This window comes from Sebastes fasciatus, chromosome 7, assembly GCF_043250625.1.
Source record: "Sebastes fasciatus isolate fSebFas1 chromosome 7, fSebFas1.pri, whole genome shotgun sequence".
In the NCBI taxonomy this organism is placed as follows: domain Eukaryota; kingdom Metazoa; phylum Chordata; class Actinopteri; order Perciformes; family Sebastidae; genus Sebastes; species Sebastes fasciatus.
The window spans coordinates 17,818,705-17,838,048 of record NC_133801.1 but is presented as its reverse complement, the minus strand read 5'-3'; the positions used below and the strand labels follow the sequence as shown (position 1 = coordinate 17,838,048).

The 19,344-nt window shown below is 41.0% G+C and overlaps 1 protein-coding gene across 3 annotated transcripts in view; it reads left to right on the top strand.

Moving 5' to 3' along the window:
- septin4b (septin 4b) overlaps window positions 1-19,344 on the top strand; it is a 54,387-nt gene that overhangs the window by 9,337 nt on the left and 25,706 nt on the right. Inside the window, exon 1 of one of the 3 annotated variants that reach the window (XM_074641970.1) lies at window positions 18,218-18,326. The exons of the other annotated variants lie outside the window; for them this stretch is intronic. Within the exon in view, the coding sequence (XP_074498071.1) occupies window positions 18,324-18,326 (3 nt within the window). The 5' untranslated portion in view covers window positions 18,218-18,323. Of the gene's footprint in view, window positions 1-18,217; window positions 18,327-19,344 lie in introns of those variants that run through there. 3 annotated transcript variants of the gene reach the window in all.

The following is a 19,344-nucleotide window of genomic DNA, read 5'->3' as shown; positions in this document are numbered from 1 at the left end:
CTCTTAAAGTCATTCAGCCCTTCATTCATATCTTGAATCAGCACAAATTAAATCGTACAAGTTTATGAAACAAAAGAACTTTAAACTTTAAAATAACCTTCTTTCACATGAAAATATAACTGTTTCAAAAGCCCCATTAGCCTGTATGCAACTACTACTCAATGAGAGGAATTTATTATTCAGCACTTATCCCAACAAAAACATTTTGTGAAACATAAATTAAATGTAATTAAATCAGCAGCTAACAACACAACATTTAGCCGGCACAAAATGAATGCAACACAACATATAAACATCGGCCACTTCCATCGGTGAATGTCATCTTATTTGCCGATAGGCCGATTGCAGTCAATGAGGCGAAAATCAGCCTAAATTCTAAATAAACAAAATAAATGAATTAATATATTATGTTCGAAAAGGAGTAGGCAGAAGTAAACACTTATAAAGTCCTACACCGGCCTTTTCTATAACTTGAATAACTTAAATAATCATCTTAATATACAAAACAACATAATAAGGTTAGTAATGGCAGTTTCCAGGTCCTGGTATTGTGCATGGTGGCTCACTGTCACACTGTCATGACGTACTGGTTCACTTGAATAGAACAGAGCCATTGTTAATGTTAGTAGTAGCACTTGTGCTTTTCTTACTGTGTCTGCTGTTAAAAAGACGTGCAACAACACCACCAACTACAGTACAGCCTTAAAATGATCATACTGTAGAATTGATGCTTGGTCACACAACAAATAGTCAATGTCAAAACACTTTTACCAAAAATGCTGTTAAAGGAACAATGTGTAGGATCTGGCGGTGTCTAGCAGTGAGGTTGCAGATTACAACTTCTCCAGTGTGCCAGTGTGTAAGAGAACTACGGTGGGCAACGCGGGCTAATGGTCCTCTCTAAAGCCAGTTGTTGTAAGAGAACAGTGCTTAGAGTGTGTGTACGTGGGAAGTGAGTGGTAAAGCAAGATAGAGAGAGAGCAGCGGTGACGGGAGCGAATAACGTTATTGACTCCTGCCCAAGCAGGAAAAGTTAAGTCATTCTAAGCTAACAAAAACACACAATTCTTATTTTCAGGTGATTAAACACTAAAGAAAACATTGTTATTAATATTATTTTCCATTTCTGCCAATAGATCTCCCTAAATGTTACACACTGGCCCTTTAAGAAACACACAAAATCTACACACATACAGACGTAGGCAAAGTTGTCTTTAAACTGACAAAAGTAATAATAAATAAAAATTTACTGAAAATTAACTAATGAAAATCAGCTGTTGCTTTTGAATTGTGGTTCAACAGAATCATTTTAAAAAACAAACTGATGAAACTGGCCTAGACAAAAATGATGGTAGCCCTAGAAAAGATTGAAAATAATTTGACCATAGGGACATGTTAAACTAAGGTGTGTCCTGTAATTAGCATCACAGGTGTCTTCAAACTTGTAATCAGTCAGTCTGCCTATTTAAAGGGTGAAAAGTAGTCACTGTGCTGTTTGGCATCATGGTGTGTACCACACTGAACATGGACCACAGAAAGCTAAGGAGAGAGTTGTCTCAGGAGATCAGAAAGAACATTATAGACCTTCATGTTAAAGGTAAAGGCTATAAGACCATCTCCAAGCAGCTTGATGTTCCTGTGACTACAGCTGCACATATTATTCAGAAGTTTAAGGTCCATGGGACTGTAGCCAACCTCCCTGGACGTGGCCGCAAGAGGAAAATTGATGACATATTGAAGAGACGGATAATACGAATGGTAACCAAAGAGCCCAGAACAACTTCCAAAGAGATTAGAGGTGAACTCCAAGGTCAAGGTACATCAGTGTCAGATTGCACCATCCGTCACTGTTTGAGCCAAAGTGGACTTAATGGAAGACAACCGAGGAGGACGCAAATCATAAAAAAGCGAGACTGGAATTTTCCAAAATGCATATTGACAAGCCACAAAGCTTCTGGGAGAATGTCCTTTGGACAGATGAGACAAAACTGGAGCTTTTTGGCAAGTCACATCAGCTCTATGTTCACAGACGAAGAGATGAAGCATCCAAAGAAAAGAACACTGTACCTAATGTGAAACATGGAGGAGGCTCGGTGATGTTATGGGGCTGCTTTGTTGCATCTGGCACACGGTGTCTTGAATCTGTGCAGGGTGCAATGAAATCTCAAGACTATCAAGGCATTCTGGAGCGAAATGTGCTGCCCAGTGTCAGAAAGCTTGGTCTCAGTTGCAGGTCATGGGTCCTCAAACAGGATAATGACCCAAAACACAGCTAAAAACACCCAAGAATGGCTAAGAACAAAACATTGGACTATTCTGAAGTGGCCTTCTATGAGCCCGGATCTAAATCCTATTGAACATCTGTGGAAGGAGCTGAAACATGCTGTCTGGAGAAGGCACCCTTCAAACCTGAGACAGCTGGAGCAGTTTGCTCACGAGGAGTGGGCCAACATACCTGTCGACAGGTGCAGAAGTCTCATTGAGAGTTACAGAAATCACTTGATTGCAGTGATTGCCTCAAAAGGTTGTGCAACAAAATATTAAGTTAATGTTACCATCATTTTTGTCTAGGCCAGTTTCATTAGTTTGTTTTTTTAAATGATTCTGCTGAACCATAATTCAAAAACAATATCTGATTTTCATTAGTTAATTTTCAGTGAATTTTTATTTATTATTACTTTTGTCAGTTTCAAGTTATTTCAGTGACCATTGTGGGTTTTTCTCTCTTTAACGGAACGTTACCAACAACTTTGCCTACGTCTGTATGTCTTACAGCTGTAGAGTTATTATAGAAAAGGATGTGATTTTTGGCCGTTTAAACTATCCATGTCTTCTACTTTTAAACATTCCCCTGCAAACCTCTCTGGAATATCTGCTTGAAGACTGCTGTTAATAGTCTTTGCCTCATTTTTGTAAACGACGAGCTTTAGAATGGCTTTTTGAATTTCCCTATTTGGTCCTCCTCTGACTTCCTAACTTCCTATGTTCACTGCTTCCTTCCTGTCCCTGCTGGGCCAGCTCACCAGACCCTCAAGCTAATTGGCTCGTGCCTTCGTCTCTGCAGATGTCCCACGTCAGCCCGAGCTAGCCTCCCAACCTCCAGCCTCAGCACTCTGCAGAAGTTCTGGTCAGAGGGCGACCCTAGACATTCCTCTAAAGCCTCATAGAAGTGGCCTCTGCTAAGCCCCCCACCCGTTATAAATAATCTCAGCCCAGTTCCCATGGCCCCCACCGAGGTCTCCGCACTCAGCTAGCAACGCATGATATGCTATGGCGACACCAACCTGATGATGATTAGCTTTCTGGTAGGATGTGTGGCAGGTGTTAAGGTCATGGCAGCGGCTATCAAAGCGGTCTCACCGCCAGGATCAAAGGGAGTAAAGGATTCTTTCTGTATACAGATAATTTGTGTTGTGCTCCAGCTGTTTATTTGAGAGACTTGGATTGTCCGTCTAAGGACTGCATGTCCTCTGCAATGGTGACAATCTGTGATGCAGCTATTGAGCTGACTGCATGGTTTGCATCTCTAGTGTGGCTGTTGTAATTTTGGCATACTCTTGGCATACTACTTTCCTGTTGCACAATTATAGTATTTGCAGCATCCATTTCTAACCTCTAACCCCCGTGGGACAACTCTCAAATTCCTCCAGTTTTTCAATCTGTGGTTTGGAGTGCAGCCATGTCTAATCCTATTGTATTGAAAACATATTTATAGCAGGGGTGTGCTTATAGTTTGGCTTAGTTCATGCAGTCATTAAGCCATAATTCAATATTTGGTGACTACAAGTAATACCATAAAAGGAAAATTCACCACAACGCACTGTAGCTCAGCTAAAACATTAGTACACATATTTTCATTTTGCATTTTTGTATACGGTTCATCGTTTGATGGTTTATTAGTCTTAGTCACACTTATTTGTGATAAGATGTTGAAAAAGTGACACAGTATTTCCACTGCTGCTACTGTGGAGATTAATAAAGGAAAAGGCCTAATAAAATGTCAGTAGTAAACGCCCAAGGTTTTTCACCAACATTTAACAAGCATATGGCAAGTATTCCATGGCACAAGACCTAAAGATATAAACTTCTGACTGAAGGCTCAATAGGCAAGAATACAATGAAGTAGTCTCAAGACATGCGGTGTGTTTAATAAAGGACAATGACTTTTTCTCCAAAGTCACTGTCATGCCAAACACGTTCTCATCCCAACTCCTCACATACTGCCTCTTTGTCACTCCCCTTGGCACAACCTTAGGTTTAGGCAACAAAACCACTTAGTTAGGTTTAGGGAAAAACTACATGTTTGGGTTCTAAACTACTATGTGTGTAAAGTGAAAATGACACTGAACGTTGTGAACACGGGATACGAACGAACAGCTGATTGTAACGTGAAAGTGAAACTTAAAGGTCACATATTATGCAAAATGCACTTTTCCATGTCTTTTAAACATCAATATCTGTCCCCAGTGTGTCTACAGGCCACCATAGTATCATAAAAGACCATCCTCTCTCTTTTTCTCCTCCTCCGTTTGTCCGGAAATGGGTGCAGAAATAAAAATTCGCTTTTTTCCTAGTCTTCTGACGTCATTAGGCAGAAATGCAAGCCATATATGGCTTTCCTGTTTCCAGTGAAACAGAACAGCACCCCCCTCACCCCATACCCCGGCTTGGTAACCCCGCCCACGGAGTAGCCGGCTCAGCAAGCTGCGTCCGCCATTGTTATTTCGACTGTTTACTAGTAAACATGCTGAAAGGAAAACCCGCTTGTTCTGTTGTTGGCTGCAATACTCCACACAAAAGCTTGCACCATGTACCCACTTCGGATCCTCTGAAGACCCAGTGGATGGACTTTATTTTCGCTGGTGCTGTGCCCAGGTTTATAAACTTTATTCTAGCTGCTATCTCTCCACTCGTCTCTCAGAGAGAGAAAGAGAGAGAGAGAGAGCTGCTCCGGGAGGGAGGGGGAGGGTGACGCTGTTGTTGTTGAGGAAGTTTGATTGACAGAAAACGCTGACCAATCAGAGCAGAGTGGGAGGAGACAGGCTGTGAATCAGTGGTTTTCAGACAGAGGCTGAATTAGGCTCTGAGGCAGGCAGACTCAGGCTGCAGTATGAAGAATAAAGGGTTTTTTGAACATTGCAGCATGTAAACATGTTCTAGTGCAACATTAAAATACATCTATGAACCTGGAAATGAGCATAATATGTGACCTTTAAGGCACGGGACATGAACAACGGTCTCCTGGATGAAAGCCCTGTGTCTGTTGGACCCATCCATCTCCCCTCCCTCCCTTAATGTGTCTTTTCGCTCTTTAAACTGAATCACCACAGTCACTTCCATTGCACTTTTCTCTGAATGTTTACTGTTGCCGCGGATGGGTTTCAATGTGGTGGTGCTAAAGGGAGCTTTTGCAGGGGTATCACACGCTGACAAAGCCTCAGTATTTGACACACTGGGAATGAGAGCGGGCTGGACATGCTGTTACTAAAACCTATAGAGTGATGAAGCAGATATAGGCTTGCTCTATACATGTTGAAATGCATTTTAGGAAATGTAGGATATGTCCAAACTCTGAACTTCAGTATATATTGTGGAGTTTTTCTCTTACTGCAGCGTCCCATATTTTGTGTGTTGCAGTGAAGTTCCACACAGCTCAGGCGAAGTATCAAGAAGCCTGATGTTCGTTAGGACGGACAGTAGCCTGGGCCGAGAGCCAAGACGCCTTGATTTAATCTTTGTGCTTCTGGGAGCAAAGTCAGAGAGTTTACGCTAACTGCATGGCACTGTGAAGACAGAGCCTCGCATCAGGCAGATAACAAATTGAGACAGTCGTTAAAATATCGGTATCAGAACAGCTACTTACAAATGGTCGTATGGGAAAGCATCCAATGTTATGTGATATGACGTCTGCAGAAACAAAAATTGCTGTGTTTTCTTACCCAGGGGAGTGATGAAGTAAAAATACGTGTAGGAGTTTATTTTTAGGTGGATAATGTTTTGCAGGGCACATTTTAAGCCCCCAAGACCATAATTTATATAGTAGAATAGAATTATTCCACATCATATTCAACACATGTTAACCCATCAGCAGTAGCAGACACGACATTCAGCCTTTTAGTTATTTTAGTTACTTAAGATTTAAATATTACATGGGTTTGATATGAGTGCTGAAGTCTCTGCATGTGTGTGTGAGTCTGTATATGTGCTAAATGCATAGAGATGACAGTTGTGCGTGTCCAGAGCCGGCATGGTCCTCAGCTGCAGCGCCGTCCACTCCCCTTAAGAAAACACTTCCAGATGCTCCCACCATGCTGCAGGACAGTGAGAGGAAATGCCAGGCAAGCCAAAAGGAAGAGCAGAGGAGATGGTGGAGATCTTCTCGAGGACAGAGGGATGTTGTAAAGGATGGCTAACGTTCCCAGAGGACATAAATCCTTTATCTTGATTCAGTTTGTCAGTGGAAATGAGCCCCTTATCTTCAGGATCTGGGTTTTAGATATAAAAGGATATTGTATAGTCTGAGATAATGTGAAGTAAAAGGGAAGATGCTGTGGTGTTGAAGGGTTTGTTGATGACCCAAAATGTGAAAAGTGTGAGCGGTGATGAAAATCCAGCATGATGGCAGTATAGAAACCTACTGTATTTTTGTATCCACACCATCAGCATCAACACCACCAGCAAGCACACAGACAAAACAGATACAGATGGTGGTATCCGATTCAAGCACTTGGGTGTAAGTAAAGCATGGAATGTGTTAGCATGCTGCGACACGATGATAGATGGAGGAGAGAGGAGGCTGGGAGTTTAAGACACTTAAGACAAAACCACAATATTTAGAGAATGTCACTGTAAGTGGGATTTAGGAAGTGGTTCAGTGAGACGAGGTAAGAGCGAGAAAGAGGAAATCGGTGTTTGCAAATCAATCAGTCAGTTATTTAATCGTGGATGTGGATTTGAATGGCCTTTTGAATCTGCTGTTTCCCTCAACATCACAGACCTCCGGACCGTACGGCCAACATAAGCAGGAGACGCCAACCTGCAGCAGATAGATAGGCACTACACAAACAAACACGGGTAGCTGCCCACACAGTGTGGGTAAACAGTGTCAGTAATGTAATGGGTGGCAGGCAGAGACCAGGTGCACTTTTATTGACCATCAGCTTGCACGGTGTGTGAATTGTCCTTCCTCTGACCCTTTTGTGTGTGTGAGCATGTGTGTGTGTGACTTAATACATATCACTCCACACTGCAGCCCTTTTAAAAACCGGATGCTAAAATAACCATAGCACTGGCACGCCACCATTCAGTAAATATTTACTACTCTTTAAGCGGTTTTATGCAAATATTTTCTAAAGTTCCATAAGTTTCTTTTTCTCCATCTGTACACAGATTTAGTATCCAGTTGAGCAGCAGATGGCTTAGCAGCATTGTAGGTGATACCCATTTGGTGTTTTGTAGAAATATAAGTAGCACGTAATATCCACAGAGAATCAGTTGTGATCTGATCTGCTCCTTCCGCATACTGGTGTTACTACCACGCGCTAAAATCTCTTTCATCTTTCTTGGCATGTCAATCTGTTTTCTTTTAAAAGATCTGCACAACTATGTTTGAAATCTGACAGCTTTATTGAGACTTTTACTTCTTTCGAAACGGCTGTTGGAAAGAAATACCAGCTATTTTTGATATTCCCATTTAAACAGGGTGTCTTGGGAAAAAAAACGAATTATCAAGTAGCCAGTATCGACGAGGATCATCGTATGTTTGGATCATCTCATGACATGTTTGGGTACTTGTCTGGGTATTGATTGGTTTCATGTTGCTTTGTGGTAAATGCTTTCAAATATGAAATGTTTGGGGAACCAGCGATTGAAAACGGTACTGTTGCTAGTGTTGGGATTTGGGATGGAAGCGTCTGAAATGTGCTTCTGTGAGAATTGGGATCATACGAAGTGGGTGAAAACCGCAACAACATGTGCATCTCATTGAAGGATCAAAGAGGAGACTCGTGGCTCCTCCAGCTTCCTTCGGTCCCTAGAGTCTGCTCCCTCTTTCCCCCTTCACCTCTTTCCCCTTTCATGTGCTCCCTTCTTTCTAAACTTGTTTTTTGTCTTCCGGCGTACGAAGGAGCTCCCCCGTCTGTCTAAAATAGCCCGTCTCGCTTACAGGATTGGCTCCCTCTGGCTTCCAGGCTTTCTCTCTTTAACCTCCACATAAACACACTCGCATACCAGTGGCATGTTGACCTTCCTATTATCCAGGAGCTAAAAAACCCACGGGCATCCCTCTTTCTACCCATCTCTTTCCACGAGTCTCCACCCTCTGAACCAAAAGTAAACAGTAAGAAGTTCCGGGAAAGAGCCTGCTTTAGATCTTCATAACTCATGCAGTATGAATGTGATGTATTTTACAGTAACATCCATCAGACAATATCAGAATTCTTCCCAGATGGTAAAAGTCACAATGCTCAAAGATATTTTTTGTCACTTTATCTATATGACAATCTGTCAAAGGTGGGTGCACTGGAAATGTCAACTAATTAAGGCTGTTTTAAAAACACTTTAATCCGGTGATTCTCAAAGTGGGGTCCGTGGCACTCTGCTTTTCAGATTCCTTCATTTAAATCCTCATGATTTTTTTTTTTTTACAAAAGGCTTCATAGTTCAACAAATATTTACATGTTTAAATCTATAGTATAATAGTTCATAAATTAAAAACTATAAAATCTGCAAATATGTCTAATTCATTTCTAATATATTTCTCTTTTGTTGTTCTTTCACATAACTAAGACTATAGATGTGTAAAAAATAGGCATACCTCAAATAATTCCAAGGGACATACATGAGGTCCCCGGTATATTCTCTATCTTGTAAGGGGTCCGTGGAAAAACTATTGAGAACCTCTGCTTTAATCCACTATAAAACAAACACAACACTGCCTAAAAAGATTGATCTTACATCCCTTATACCTGTTGTTCTATTTATATTTCCTAATGTAGGGGAACTCATCGTAAATATACAATGATATTACTTGAGATTTAACCAAAATTGCTAAACTATAGAGTAAGAGAAAAACCTCTGACTGGCAGGATACCACAAACTCATTTACTGCTGCTCTGTGTGAGGTAGTTTTAATTACAGGTGTCTATCTTATCGTGTGTGTGTTTGCAGACATGATCTTCAAAGGTTAAGAGGACACAGAGCATGGATGCCCATTACTGACTGCTTTATGAAGCTGGCCTCGGTATTTAAGCACCATGAGGAGCTAATGACTTCCTTATTTTTACTGTGAAAACCTCTTCCAGTCTCTTCTTTAGACTCCTGGTCATTGAAAGGAAACAAGAAAACATCCGGTAGTTTTAGCACATTAACAGGTTACCACGGGCAACTCTTTATGAGGTGATACACACTGGCAGTGTTAATTCTGACCTTTGTCTGAGTATCTCTAGTATTTGTTTTTATTGGTTTTTTTTTAATGAAACAAACACAGAGAAAACAAGGATTTCACAGCAGGTGGGCCATAGCTTTAAAATGCCTGCACAAAAGAACGGGGTCACATTCACCTCTGAGGATATTTTTAAAAACAGGAACTGAAGAGACACTGAAAGCCGGAGAGACAAAAACATTCTATTTGTCTTAAAATAACTATTACATCAGAATATCTGTGTTGCTGAGGGTGACCGCTTTATTTCCAGCTAAATTAATCAAATCAATTTCCCATAAAATCCAGAGCCCTCCAAGGTCAAACTAATGTTTACCCGTAGAAGTGGACTGTATTTCCAGCCAGAGACAAGTTCCCGAATAGCTGTTAACTATACGGTGCATGTACACCTGCTGGACTTGACCCAGGTTTTTCCCTGTTGCAAGAAAATCTAAATCAATGTCATACTGAGTCTTTAAAGCTGCAGTCAGTAACTTTGAGCAAATATGATAAGAAGTTATTTTTTATAAAACTGTCACTATATCCTGACAGTAGTGCATGAGACAGGTAATCTGTTAAAAAAACATGTTCCTCTGCCTCCTCCTAGTGCTCCTATGGCATTTGCAAGATCTGAGGGGTCTCTACAGTCTCTACAGCAGCTGTAGAATCAAGATTCATATTTGCTCAAAGTTACCGACTGCAGCTTTAACTGACCTCATTAGTCTGTAAATGAGTGCAGATTCATATAAAAAGCCTGTTGTGTTATTCCCGTGATCTGTCTCATTATCACCAGTTCCTTCCTGCAGGGGATAACTTTGAAAAACCAATGCTAAATTGAATTTTAATACGCAGCATGATGTGATAGAGATGATATCATCATAGCGCACCTCAGTCTTTATTCTGTATATGTGCAGAAGAATTCCTTCAAAAGAGTTTGTTCAACCAGAAGATAAGTTGACCTGGAACTGTCTGTCTCCTAAAGATGCCAGGGGAAAGAACAGAAACCAAACTCACTTCTTGCTGGCAGAGAAGCTGGAGGAAACTGGGATGGGATTAAGCTTCTTATTAGCTAATGTGGATAATATTTTAACTACTGGAGGTCCGTTCCCTGCTTTACTGATGCAGTGGCAGCTTCTTGGCTCACCTGCAAAAGGCTAGTAAACTAACATACCTGGAAAGAAATACCAGTGGCCAGATAACTTTTTTCAGTGCAGTGCTACAATTTGTTTTACCAGCAATTGCTATTGATTTTTGGACCCATACTGAATGCTATTGAATGTACTGAATGTATAAGGCTCCTATAGTCTCCCACCACAGAGCAGACCACTGGGCAGTACATAAACGCCCTCAGTGTCCTTGCCTTTCCACTCCACCTGTTAACCACTGCCACAGTAGACTACCAGGCAGCAGCCCTCTCATGCCGCCTGTTTGTGATATTTATGATTGTGAGGAATGTGACATATTTTAGGAGCACCCTGAAGGAGGGGGGAAAGTGTTTAACCTTTGATGATATATTGGATCAAATTACAAAACACACACTGAGGACTTTTGAAAATTGGTGTTCAAAATATGACCTTGGCACAGTGTAACTTCTCATTTAAGCAGTTAAAATGTCTCTCAGAGGTGTTGCATGACATTGTGACTAAAGTAGACGAGTGTGTATTTCAGGCATTGTCAAACTGGAAGTAGTGCAGCTTTCTTGTCATTTTGGTTCCAAGACAACAAGGAGAAACGTTGTAGTTGGACAGTAAGATGTAGCTCTGACACCATGTTTATCTAAAATGACACTTGTGGCCTTTTCCACTCAGCCACTTTGGTTATGACATTGTTTTCACTGGGAAGATTACAACATGAGTGGGCCAGGAAAAAAGATATCTTGACATTGCATAACATCCCAAGACAATGTTCATTATACCAGTCCCCCGGTGCTTTAAAGAAAGCAAACACATCAGTAGGAGTTCCTGTGTGACACAAAGAAGCTTGAGCTGTAAATTTCTGTCACCATAAAACACCAAGAGTCAGTTTATAGCATGACAGAAGTTTGGCGTGTCTCAGAAGCCTGTCAAACGTTGTTCATCTTTTTTTGCTGGATTTAGGCAAGTTTTCGACTGATTTACAACCAGCTCTTGTTAGTGTTGGAGCTGCAGCGCACCAGTATTCTCGTTCTGTTTTTCAGAGTTTGTGGACACAAAAGTTTCCCCACTCTGAATGAGCAGTCTGGTTATGGCATAGCAGCATCTCTCTCGCATTGCTGCCCAGTTTCCCCGGGAGTCGTGCCAAAATGGGTGCCCCCTTCTCTGCAGTATTAGCATTAGAGGGAGATGTTGATGGCTTGTGCATCGTCATGTTTAACCATTCTGCTTAAAGAGACACAGGTTTTATCTCAGTGCAGTAACAGATGTTGATATCTAGCATTGACTTAAATTTAAGATCTTTGCCATGTTTGAACTGTATCGTATATTTTTTGTTGCATTATAATTTTTCTTGTAAACGCTGAAGAATGACAAACTTCAATGAGTTCAGATGGCGATTCGGGAGCCGTGTTTTTCTTTCTAATCAACAGCCTGGTCCATCTAGAGCCAGACTAAAGCAGGGCCCGGCGAGCGAGCTCTGGCTGCTGACTTAGGAGTCTTGCGCTCGCTGGTGTCTGGGCTATTAATAGAGCTAGCCTGAGAATTCAGACTAAGGTCAGCAATCAGATTCCTGCTCCCAACTAGTGGACGGGAACAAGAAGGAAACGTTCCTCCCCAAAATTATGCATTTTTCACATTTCTATTCATGTATGTAAACGTCAACTCATGCAGAAATACTGTGAGGTAGGGGTACCCACCACTCATCCTGCTCTGCCAACTGTTGTGTCCTGCTGCCTACATTAGCTCACTGCTTTAAGCTTTTTATATGATTCACACAGCGGAAAGTACTTTACCCATGGAATTGTGTCCACAGCGTGTCAACTACATTATGTATTTTTAACCCAGGAAGAATAGTTGTTACTGCAGTAATAATTAAATAAAATAGAAAAAATAACAGTAAAAAATAATCATGAGGTGAAACATTTTTATGCACTGGAACTGTTCTTCAATCTCCTTCCTCAATGTCCTCCTTAAAGGTTCTCTATAACAGGGGTTCTCAAGTTTTTTGGGACCAGATACCCCTTACACGGAAGAAAATTTCCCAAGGACCCCTTCATAATTGAAACAGCAATTAAGCATAATGCTTACTACCATTTGTCCTCTTAGATGTCATTGGAACTATTTGTACTCTAAAACTTTTCAAACTAAATACTTCCGACCTGTTTGATAATGATAAACAGAAACCTTGAATCATGTTAATACCACTTTGTTTTGCTCTTATATTCCGGGTGCTTTGTAATCAGATATCACTTTAGCTTGGCCGGCTTCATAGCTTTGTTCGCTAGCACCTGAAGACACATGACACATTGTGGTCTCCCTTCGCTGCTCTCAAAAAAAAGAACTCAACTGATTCATGACATATTGACATGACGTGTCACAATCACGTCAGAGTTTCTATTGGCCCAAAACTAATGTGGGTGGTAGTAATGGACACAATATGCTTGTTTTTTGGTTGCAAATGGTCCTCATCTGTAGATATGCCCTCTTTAATGATACAACACAATTTTATAATATATAGCAAATTATTTCACGGACCCCCTTTGCAGTGTGCCACGTAACCCTGGGGGTCCTTAGAATCACTGCTTTCTACGATATCCAGAACATTAATATAGCAGCAAACAACTATTGTTTATGTAAAGATATTGAGGTGTAATGTTTACCTGAGCAGAGAATGAAGTCGCTCTCCCTCTGTGTGTGTTGTAATGCGAGCAAAGATTGCTTTGCTGACATTGCCGGGCCGGCTGTGTGTGCCTTTTAGTGCATGTTCGTGCATGTGAGCGTGCCCCACACGGTTAGCTCATGACCACCTCTCTCCACTGCTCTCATAGGGCAGTTACAGCTGTTAAAACCATCCAGACCAACAGTGTCATCACGGAAGCGTAGCACCTACCCTCCGGTTCCCCCCCCCCAGGTTAACAATGTTAGCTCTGTCAGCAGTGTTTCCTTTGCTTTCACTGTTAGCACTGCTAGCACCGTTAGCTACAAGCCGGCAGCTCAGCTGTTGCAATGTTGAGAGCCATGCGGAGGCAATCGAAACGCTCCCAATCTCGCATTTAGCACCTTTAATCGCTTTAACATGAGTTTTTGTTTGAGTAGTAAGAAAATGATGTAGATGTAAACAAGCGACAGACGTCTATATTTTGGTTCTGTGTACTACAGGTGCACTCCAATAACCCTGTCAGCCTTATTAGTGAACATTATGGATTAACACCAGTGGCTTAGGTTAGTGTGTTTATAGTAAATTAAATTGACAGCGTGACCAACACTTCCCACTAAACCCCTCTGGAAATGAAGAAAAATCCTTTCCCTGCAACAGTGCTATCAGATATCACTCACACAAGTCAGAATTTGGACTGAACTATAGGGCTGCACATTGTGGAAGTGCACGTCATGTCCTCTGTGTATTTTTGTAAGCTGATGCTGATCTTTCTTGGTGGCATTTTTTAAATGTTTTTCATGAAGGAAATGCCCCCAAAAACCACGGAAAAATATAATAACCTACCATTTATTAGTATTTTTTCATAACGTGCAACAAGTATTTTATTTAACACGTTTTAGTTTTTATTAAATGTTTAGGTACATTATGTGTAGTTATTTAACTTTCTACAGTGTAAACATGCTGTGAATTTACCTTAAAATATATCTGGCAAATGTCAATGTCTTTCAATAATTAATATAAAAACGTTTACAGAGCCTTATAATTCCACTTGTGACGTTAGTGGTTAGATGGCATTTAATGTATGTCTATTCTAAAATAGCTGTGGTTTTCTTTACATTACACAGATCTGGCTGACTGGATTATTGTTATTAGCCCAGCACAGCTGCTGGCTAGACGATGGCAGCTTTGTCAGCAATCTGTCCACTAACACAGAATAGATAAATAGACACACGATCGTCCGTGAACATAAACACACACAGTCACACACATCTGGAGTTTACAGCTTAACTCAGAGCCACACATAGCCCAGCTATCACACACTAATTTAAACAAGTATCAACACAAGACCGCTTATTTCTCAGTCACAGATGGCCTGCATGAACCTAATGTAGTCCCCACCAGATTAATGTCTGTCCATCATGACCCACACAGATTACAACTCACTCAAAATCTACATGTACGATGGGTTAAATAGTGTGCGAGTGTCAGTTTGACCATAGTTCACCATCTTTGACATCATTATCTGTGTGTTTGTTTTCCATAGCATAGTTTAGTGTGTGCCTGTGTATTTACAGTGACAGTAATTTGTTCCATACATTCTTGAGTGTGTGCTTCGGTCACTTTGTGTAACATAAATCTGCTATTTTTGGTTTATAGAGATTATACTCTGAACATCTGGTGGAATGACTTTTTGAGTGTCACAGTGAAGAGCCTCTGCAACAGATGCAGAAACGGAACAGTTTCTAAAGTGCTGGAAGCCTTTTGCTGTGTTCAGTTCATCTATTTTTATGTTTTTTTACAGCCATATTTAGGTTGAACGAAATGCAGGAATGTGAACTCCATCATAGGCAAGCTGATCATTTTTGTCCTTTTGGGGTCAGGCCCTGCGAAGGATAGAGTGAACAGAGCCAAAGGAAAAAAACAACAACCCTGGTGGATTGTTATGAGATATCATTTGATTCTGGGCCTCTGATCTCTGGATATCTGGGCATCAGTCTCTACATTGCTCAAAGCTTTTTCTCTCCCCCTCTCGCTATCTTCCTGTCACTGTTGTTAATTCTTCCCAACTTGCCCTTCACCCACATCCTTCTCTCCACATCACTGTTACGTTGTGCCATGGTGGCTCAGTCCCTGCTGTTCCCAGCAGCCATGAAGACCCCAAGGCTGTTTAACACAGTGGAGTTCATCACTTCATTCAGCTTGACTCACAGAGTGTTTCTGACTGCAGCTCCCTTAAAGAGGCTTCTTACTGTCCCAGATGAGTTGAAAACATCTCTCCTGGAGGTCTGTGCCATTTAACATTGTCCCTATGCCAAATGGAAATTATTTATCGCCCAGGATAAAATTCACTTTATCTCCAAACTCTGCAGCCTTGCCAGGTTTGTGTGTTTGTTTTGGCTGCTAAATAAAATCATCCAATGATTAAAAGAAAAAGTTGTCCTTAGAGCTGCAACCATTAATGGATTAGTTGTCAACTATTAAATTTATCGCCAACTATTTTGATAATCAATTAATCGGTTTTGATAATCAATTAATCGGGTTTTGATAATCAATTAATCGTTTTGAGTATTGCAGATTCTTAAATGTGAATATTTTCTGGTTTCTTTACTCCTCTATGACAGTAAACTGAATATCTTTGAGTATCTTTTGAAGACGTCATCTTGGGCTTTGGGAAACACTGATTGACATTTTCTGACATTTTATAGACCTAACAACTTATCGATGAATTAAATAATACTTGATTTAACTCTGAATTAAAAAAAATAAATCTGAATAATAAATGTTTTTCTCTATCATTATAAAAAAAAAATATCTCAATGTTAATAGTCTGCTCTGCATTACATGTATACTAGTGGTGCAACGGTTCAACAAGCCCATGTTACGATTTGTATTGCGTTTTTTGGGTCATGATTTCGGTTTCGGTTCGGTTTATTTTGCACTTACAGGAGAAGAAAAATGTCCAATGTGTTTGAACTCCAAAATATATAAATTGATTGACTGATTGATTGATAGTAATAAATTATATTTATATAATATATGAAGCCATAACACTGATTTTAAACATGAAATAAGGCCGGCTACTTAATGGTCAAGTAGGCCTATGTTCAGATAATTGCCTCTTCTATCTTCTTCTCGCATTTTATAGTGGTGCGATGGTTCAACAAGCCCACGGTTCAGTTTGTACGTCATTAAACGGTTTGGTTTTGTATCCTTAATGTGTACACTGTGCATGTCCACCACTTGCTGATGCTTTGTGAGGTATTTCCTACCTTTAACCACACTAAATCCTGGATTTACTCAACCATACACAGGTACTCTCGGATGGTGCAATGACCCACTTTAAGAATGCTTTTGATTGTTTCTTCCACAGAAACGTGGCCATGACAGTTATTGACTTACCTCTGGGTGACAAGTAACTCATAATATAAGGCTTGCTTCTGTCTGACATTTAATGCTCAAATATTTTCACATCTACAAAATCACAATGTAAAACTCAGTACATTTACCGGTGGTCAAATCCAAATGTTGATATTGAAACATAATATTTCCAAATTAAAAGTTGGCAGTTGCAGTTAGCGGTTGCCAGTAGAGCAACCACTTAAACTTTAATTCAGCAGATAGTGGTATACATGTTAACTTCAACACAAATGAAAAATAGCCAACATAGATTAACTCTATAATAATATCATGATATTCACAGCGCAATTTACAATTCATTTCCAAGTGTTGGCCCTGGGTTCTGGGTTCATCACGCTGTGTGAGACCCTGCAGGATGTCATGTGTCTCACTGAGTCTGCCATTCTCCTTTTGACGCTCTTCTGACACCTCGTTTACTTGAGGTGTGAGTGCTGCTGATGCACACCATGTGCTGTGCATAATTTCATGCTCTTTGGATTCAAGAGTCGTGCAGCACTCTCCGGAAATCTGCAGCAGTACTCTTCTCACAACTTTGTGTGCACTTGTACTGCTTATTCTTTGGTTCATAGATAATTGAACAGTAAAGCTCAGTGGAAAATGGTGACAGTGAATATTTTAGCACAACTGAGGCTACAAAAATGAACGCGATCCGCAAAAGAAAAAAGGTTCCAGCTCACTCATCACTGTGTTTTACTTAAAAAAATCCAGTGACAAGTTTGAGCTTAAAGGGACAGAAGTGCTAACTTTGATGCTGAAACCATCAACCTCACCCTTAGCTACTGTTCTGTTCATGTGTAAGTGAGGGAGCAGGCTATGCACAGCCTAAATAAATGTTATCATGCCCCACTGAATGTACCCAAACTCTCTAGCCAGGGCAGCAGTTACCTAAACAAACCTGAGGTGACAGCCCTCTCTGCAGCTCTTAAACCATAGTGAGTAAGCTCATTGCAAAAGCTGGATGTAGTGATCCCACCGCAGTAACTATAGACTTTATTATATTCATTGGGTTTCAATTAATCATAAAATGTGTACTGTGTTTCTGAGATGAATTACTTAATAAATAAAGTGGTAAAAAAAATCCCGTCAACACCAATCACAAGTATGGAGCATATGAACAACAACAATTCTTAGTTTCAGGTGATTTTACACTAATGAAAACATAGTTAGATCCTCCCGCGATGTTACACACTGTTCCTTTAAGGCAATGGAACAATGTTAAGTATGTTTTTTGAGCTGTTATAGGGGCTCCAGGACCCCAAACACAACACTAGGGAAAAATGATGATGATGTTTTGTTTGATACTTAAATATTAAGATCAATAGAGTTTGGTGATTCTAGTTTTGTAAGTTAAGTCACAGCAGTGTGTGATACTGCAGCTCCCACCTGTTTTCTTCATGAGGTCTGTCAGTAAGTCTGAACCACAACAAGCTTCTCCTTCTGTTTGACCTTCACACTCAAGCAATTCTCTCCCTTTTTTCTCCTTTCCCACTATCGCTGCTCCTTTTGCAGCAGAGCACCAGCCAGTCAAGCCCGGGATGCAGCGCATGTCCGTGTGCAGCATTACGTTATTAATGTCTGCCTGTAAGACTGTGTAGCTCTGCTGGAGCTGGTTTGTCCGCACAGACCTGCTGGAGCAGCTAACAGTCGGTCGCTGTCCTCTACTGGGTCGTGTGTGTGTGTCTTGGCCATCTGCAGAATGGTAAGTGCAGCGTGTCATCTGCATTGTGATGAGAAGTGAGATGAGCTCAGTTGCAGGCTACCTCTCCCTGTCTGTCATGTGAAGAGGGCAGACACACCGGTCATGTGTTCATCAATCTGCCTTCAGTTTTTGACAGTCTGATGCTCTGACCAGATGTTTATCTGTGTTTCTAACGGCACAGTGTCCTCCGAACCAGTCAGGAGTCTTTTATTAGGATAATAATTTGCTAATGGCTGTCTGGAGTCACTTTGTCTACTCTACCTGCATGTCTTGAGATTGATATGTTCTTGTTGGCAGTGTTACTGAGGTGAAAGCGATGTACAGTAGTGTGAGAGCTGGGGCAGATGTTACTATAGTTTCATTCCAGTTGTGCAGTATTTAAGGCAGCTGTAAACCACAGAGGTTAATCAAATCTCTGGCAAAGGAGTGTGAATCCCATATGAATGGGTTGCATGCTGGTTGTACATTAGTTAGCAGCGTATGTTTGAGCTGCTAAAGTCACTGGCATCACAGATGAGTCAGTTGGCAAGGCATCCCATTCGTATGTGTGTGTGTGTGTGTGTGTGTGTGTGGGGGGGGGGGGGGGGGGGGGGCTACTTGTGTTGAGGTTTCCAAGCTTTTTTGTGGCTCTTGGTGTGTTTGGGCATCAAGATTAGAGAAGCGGATTACATCCGGGAGGAGGGGAACAGATGGAAAAAGAAAGAGGAAGGGGACAATTATGTGTAGTTCATGTTGGAACCCAGGCCAGCCGGGCACCACCCCAGAAGTCACCAACGCCATCTGTTGAGGGAACATGAAGTCACGGGGTAATGCATATCTCTGAATCCTTATTCAGAATTAGCAGAAATCATTTACCTTTTACTATTATTCTGGGTTTGTCATGTAAAAGAGTCGTCTAAATGGAAATGTTACACACACTCACAGACTTCAGTTCAGACTCATTAAAACTGTTTAACCACATAGGAGACTGTTGAGGCCATGGTGGGAAATCCGCTCTAGTCGGCTCATTAACAGGTGA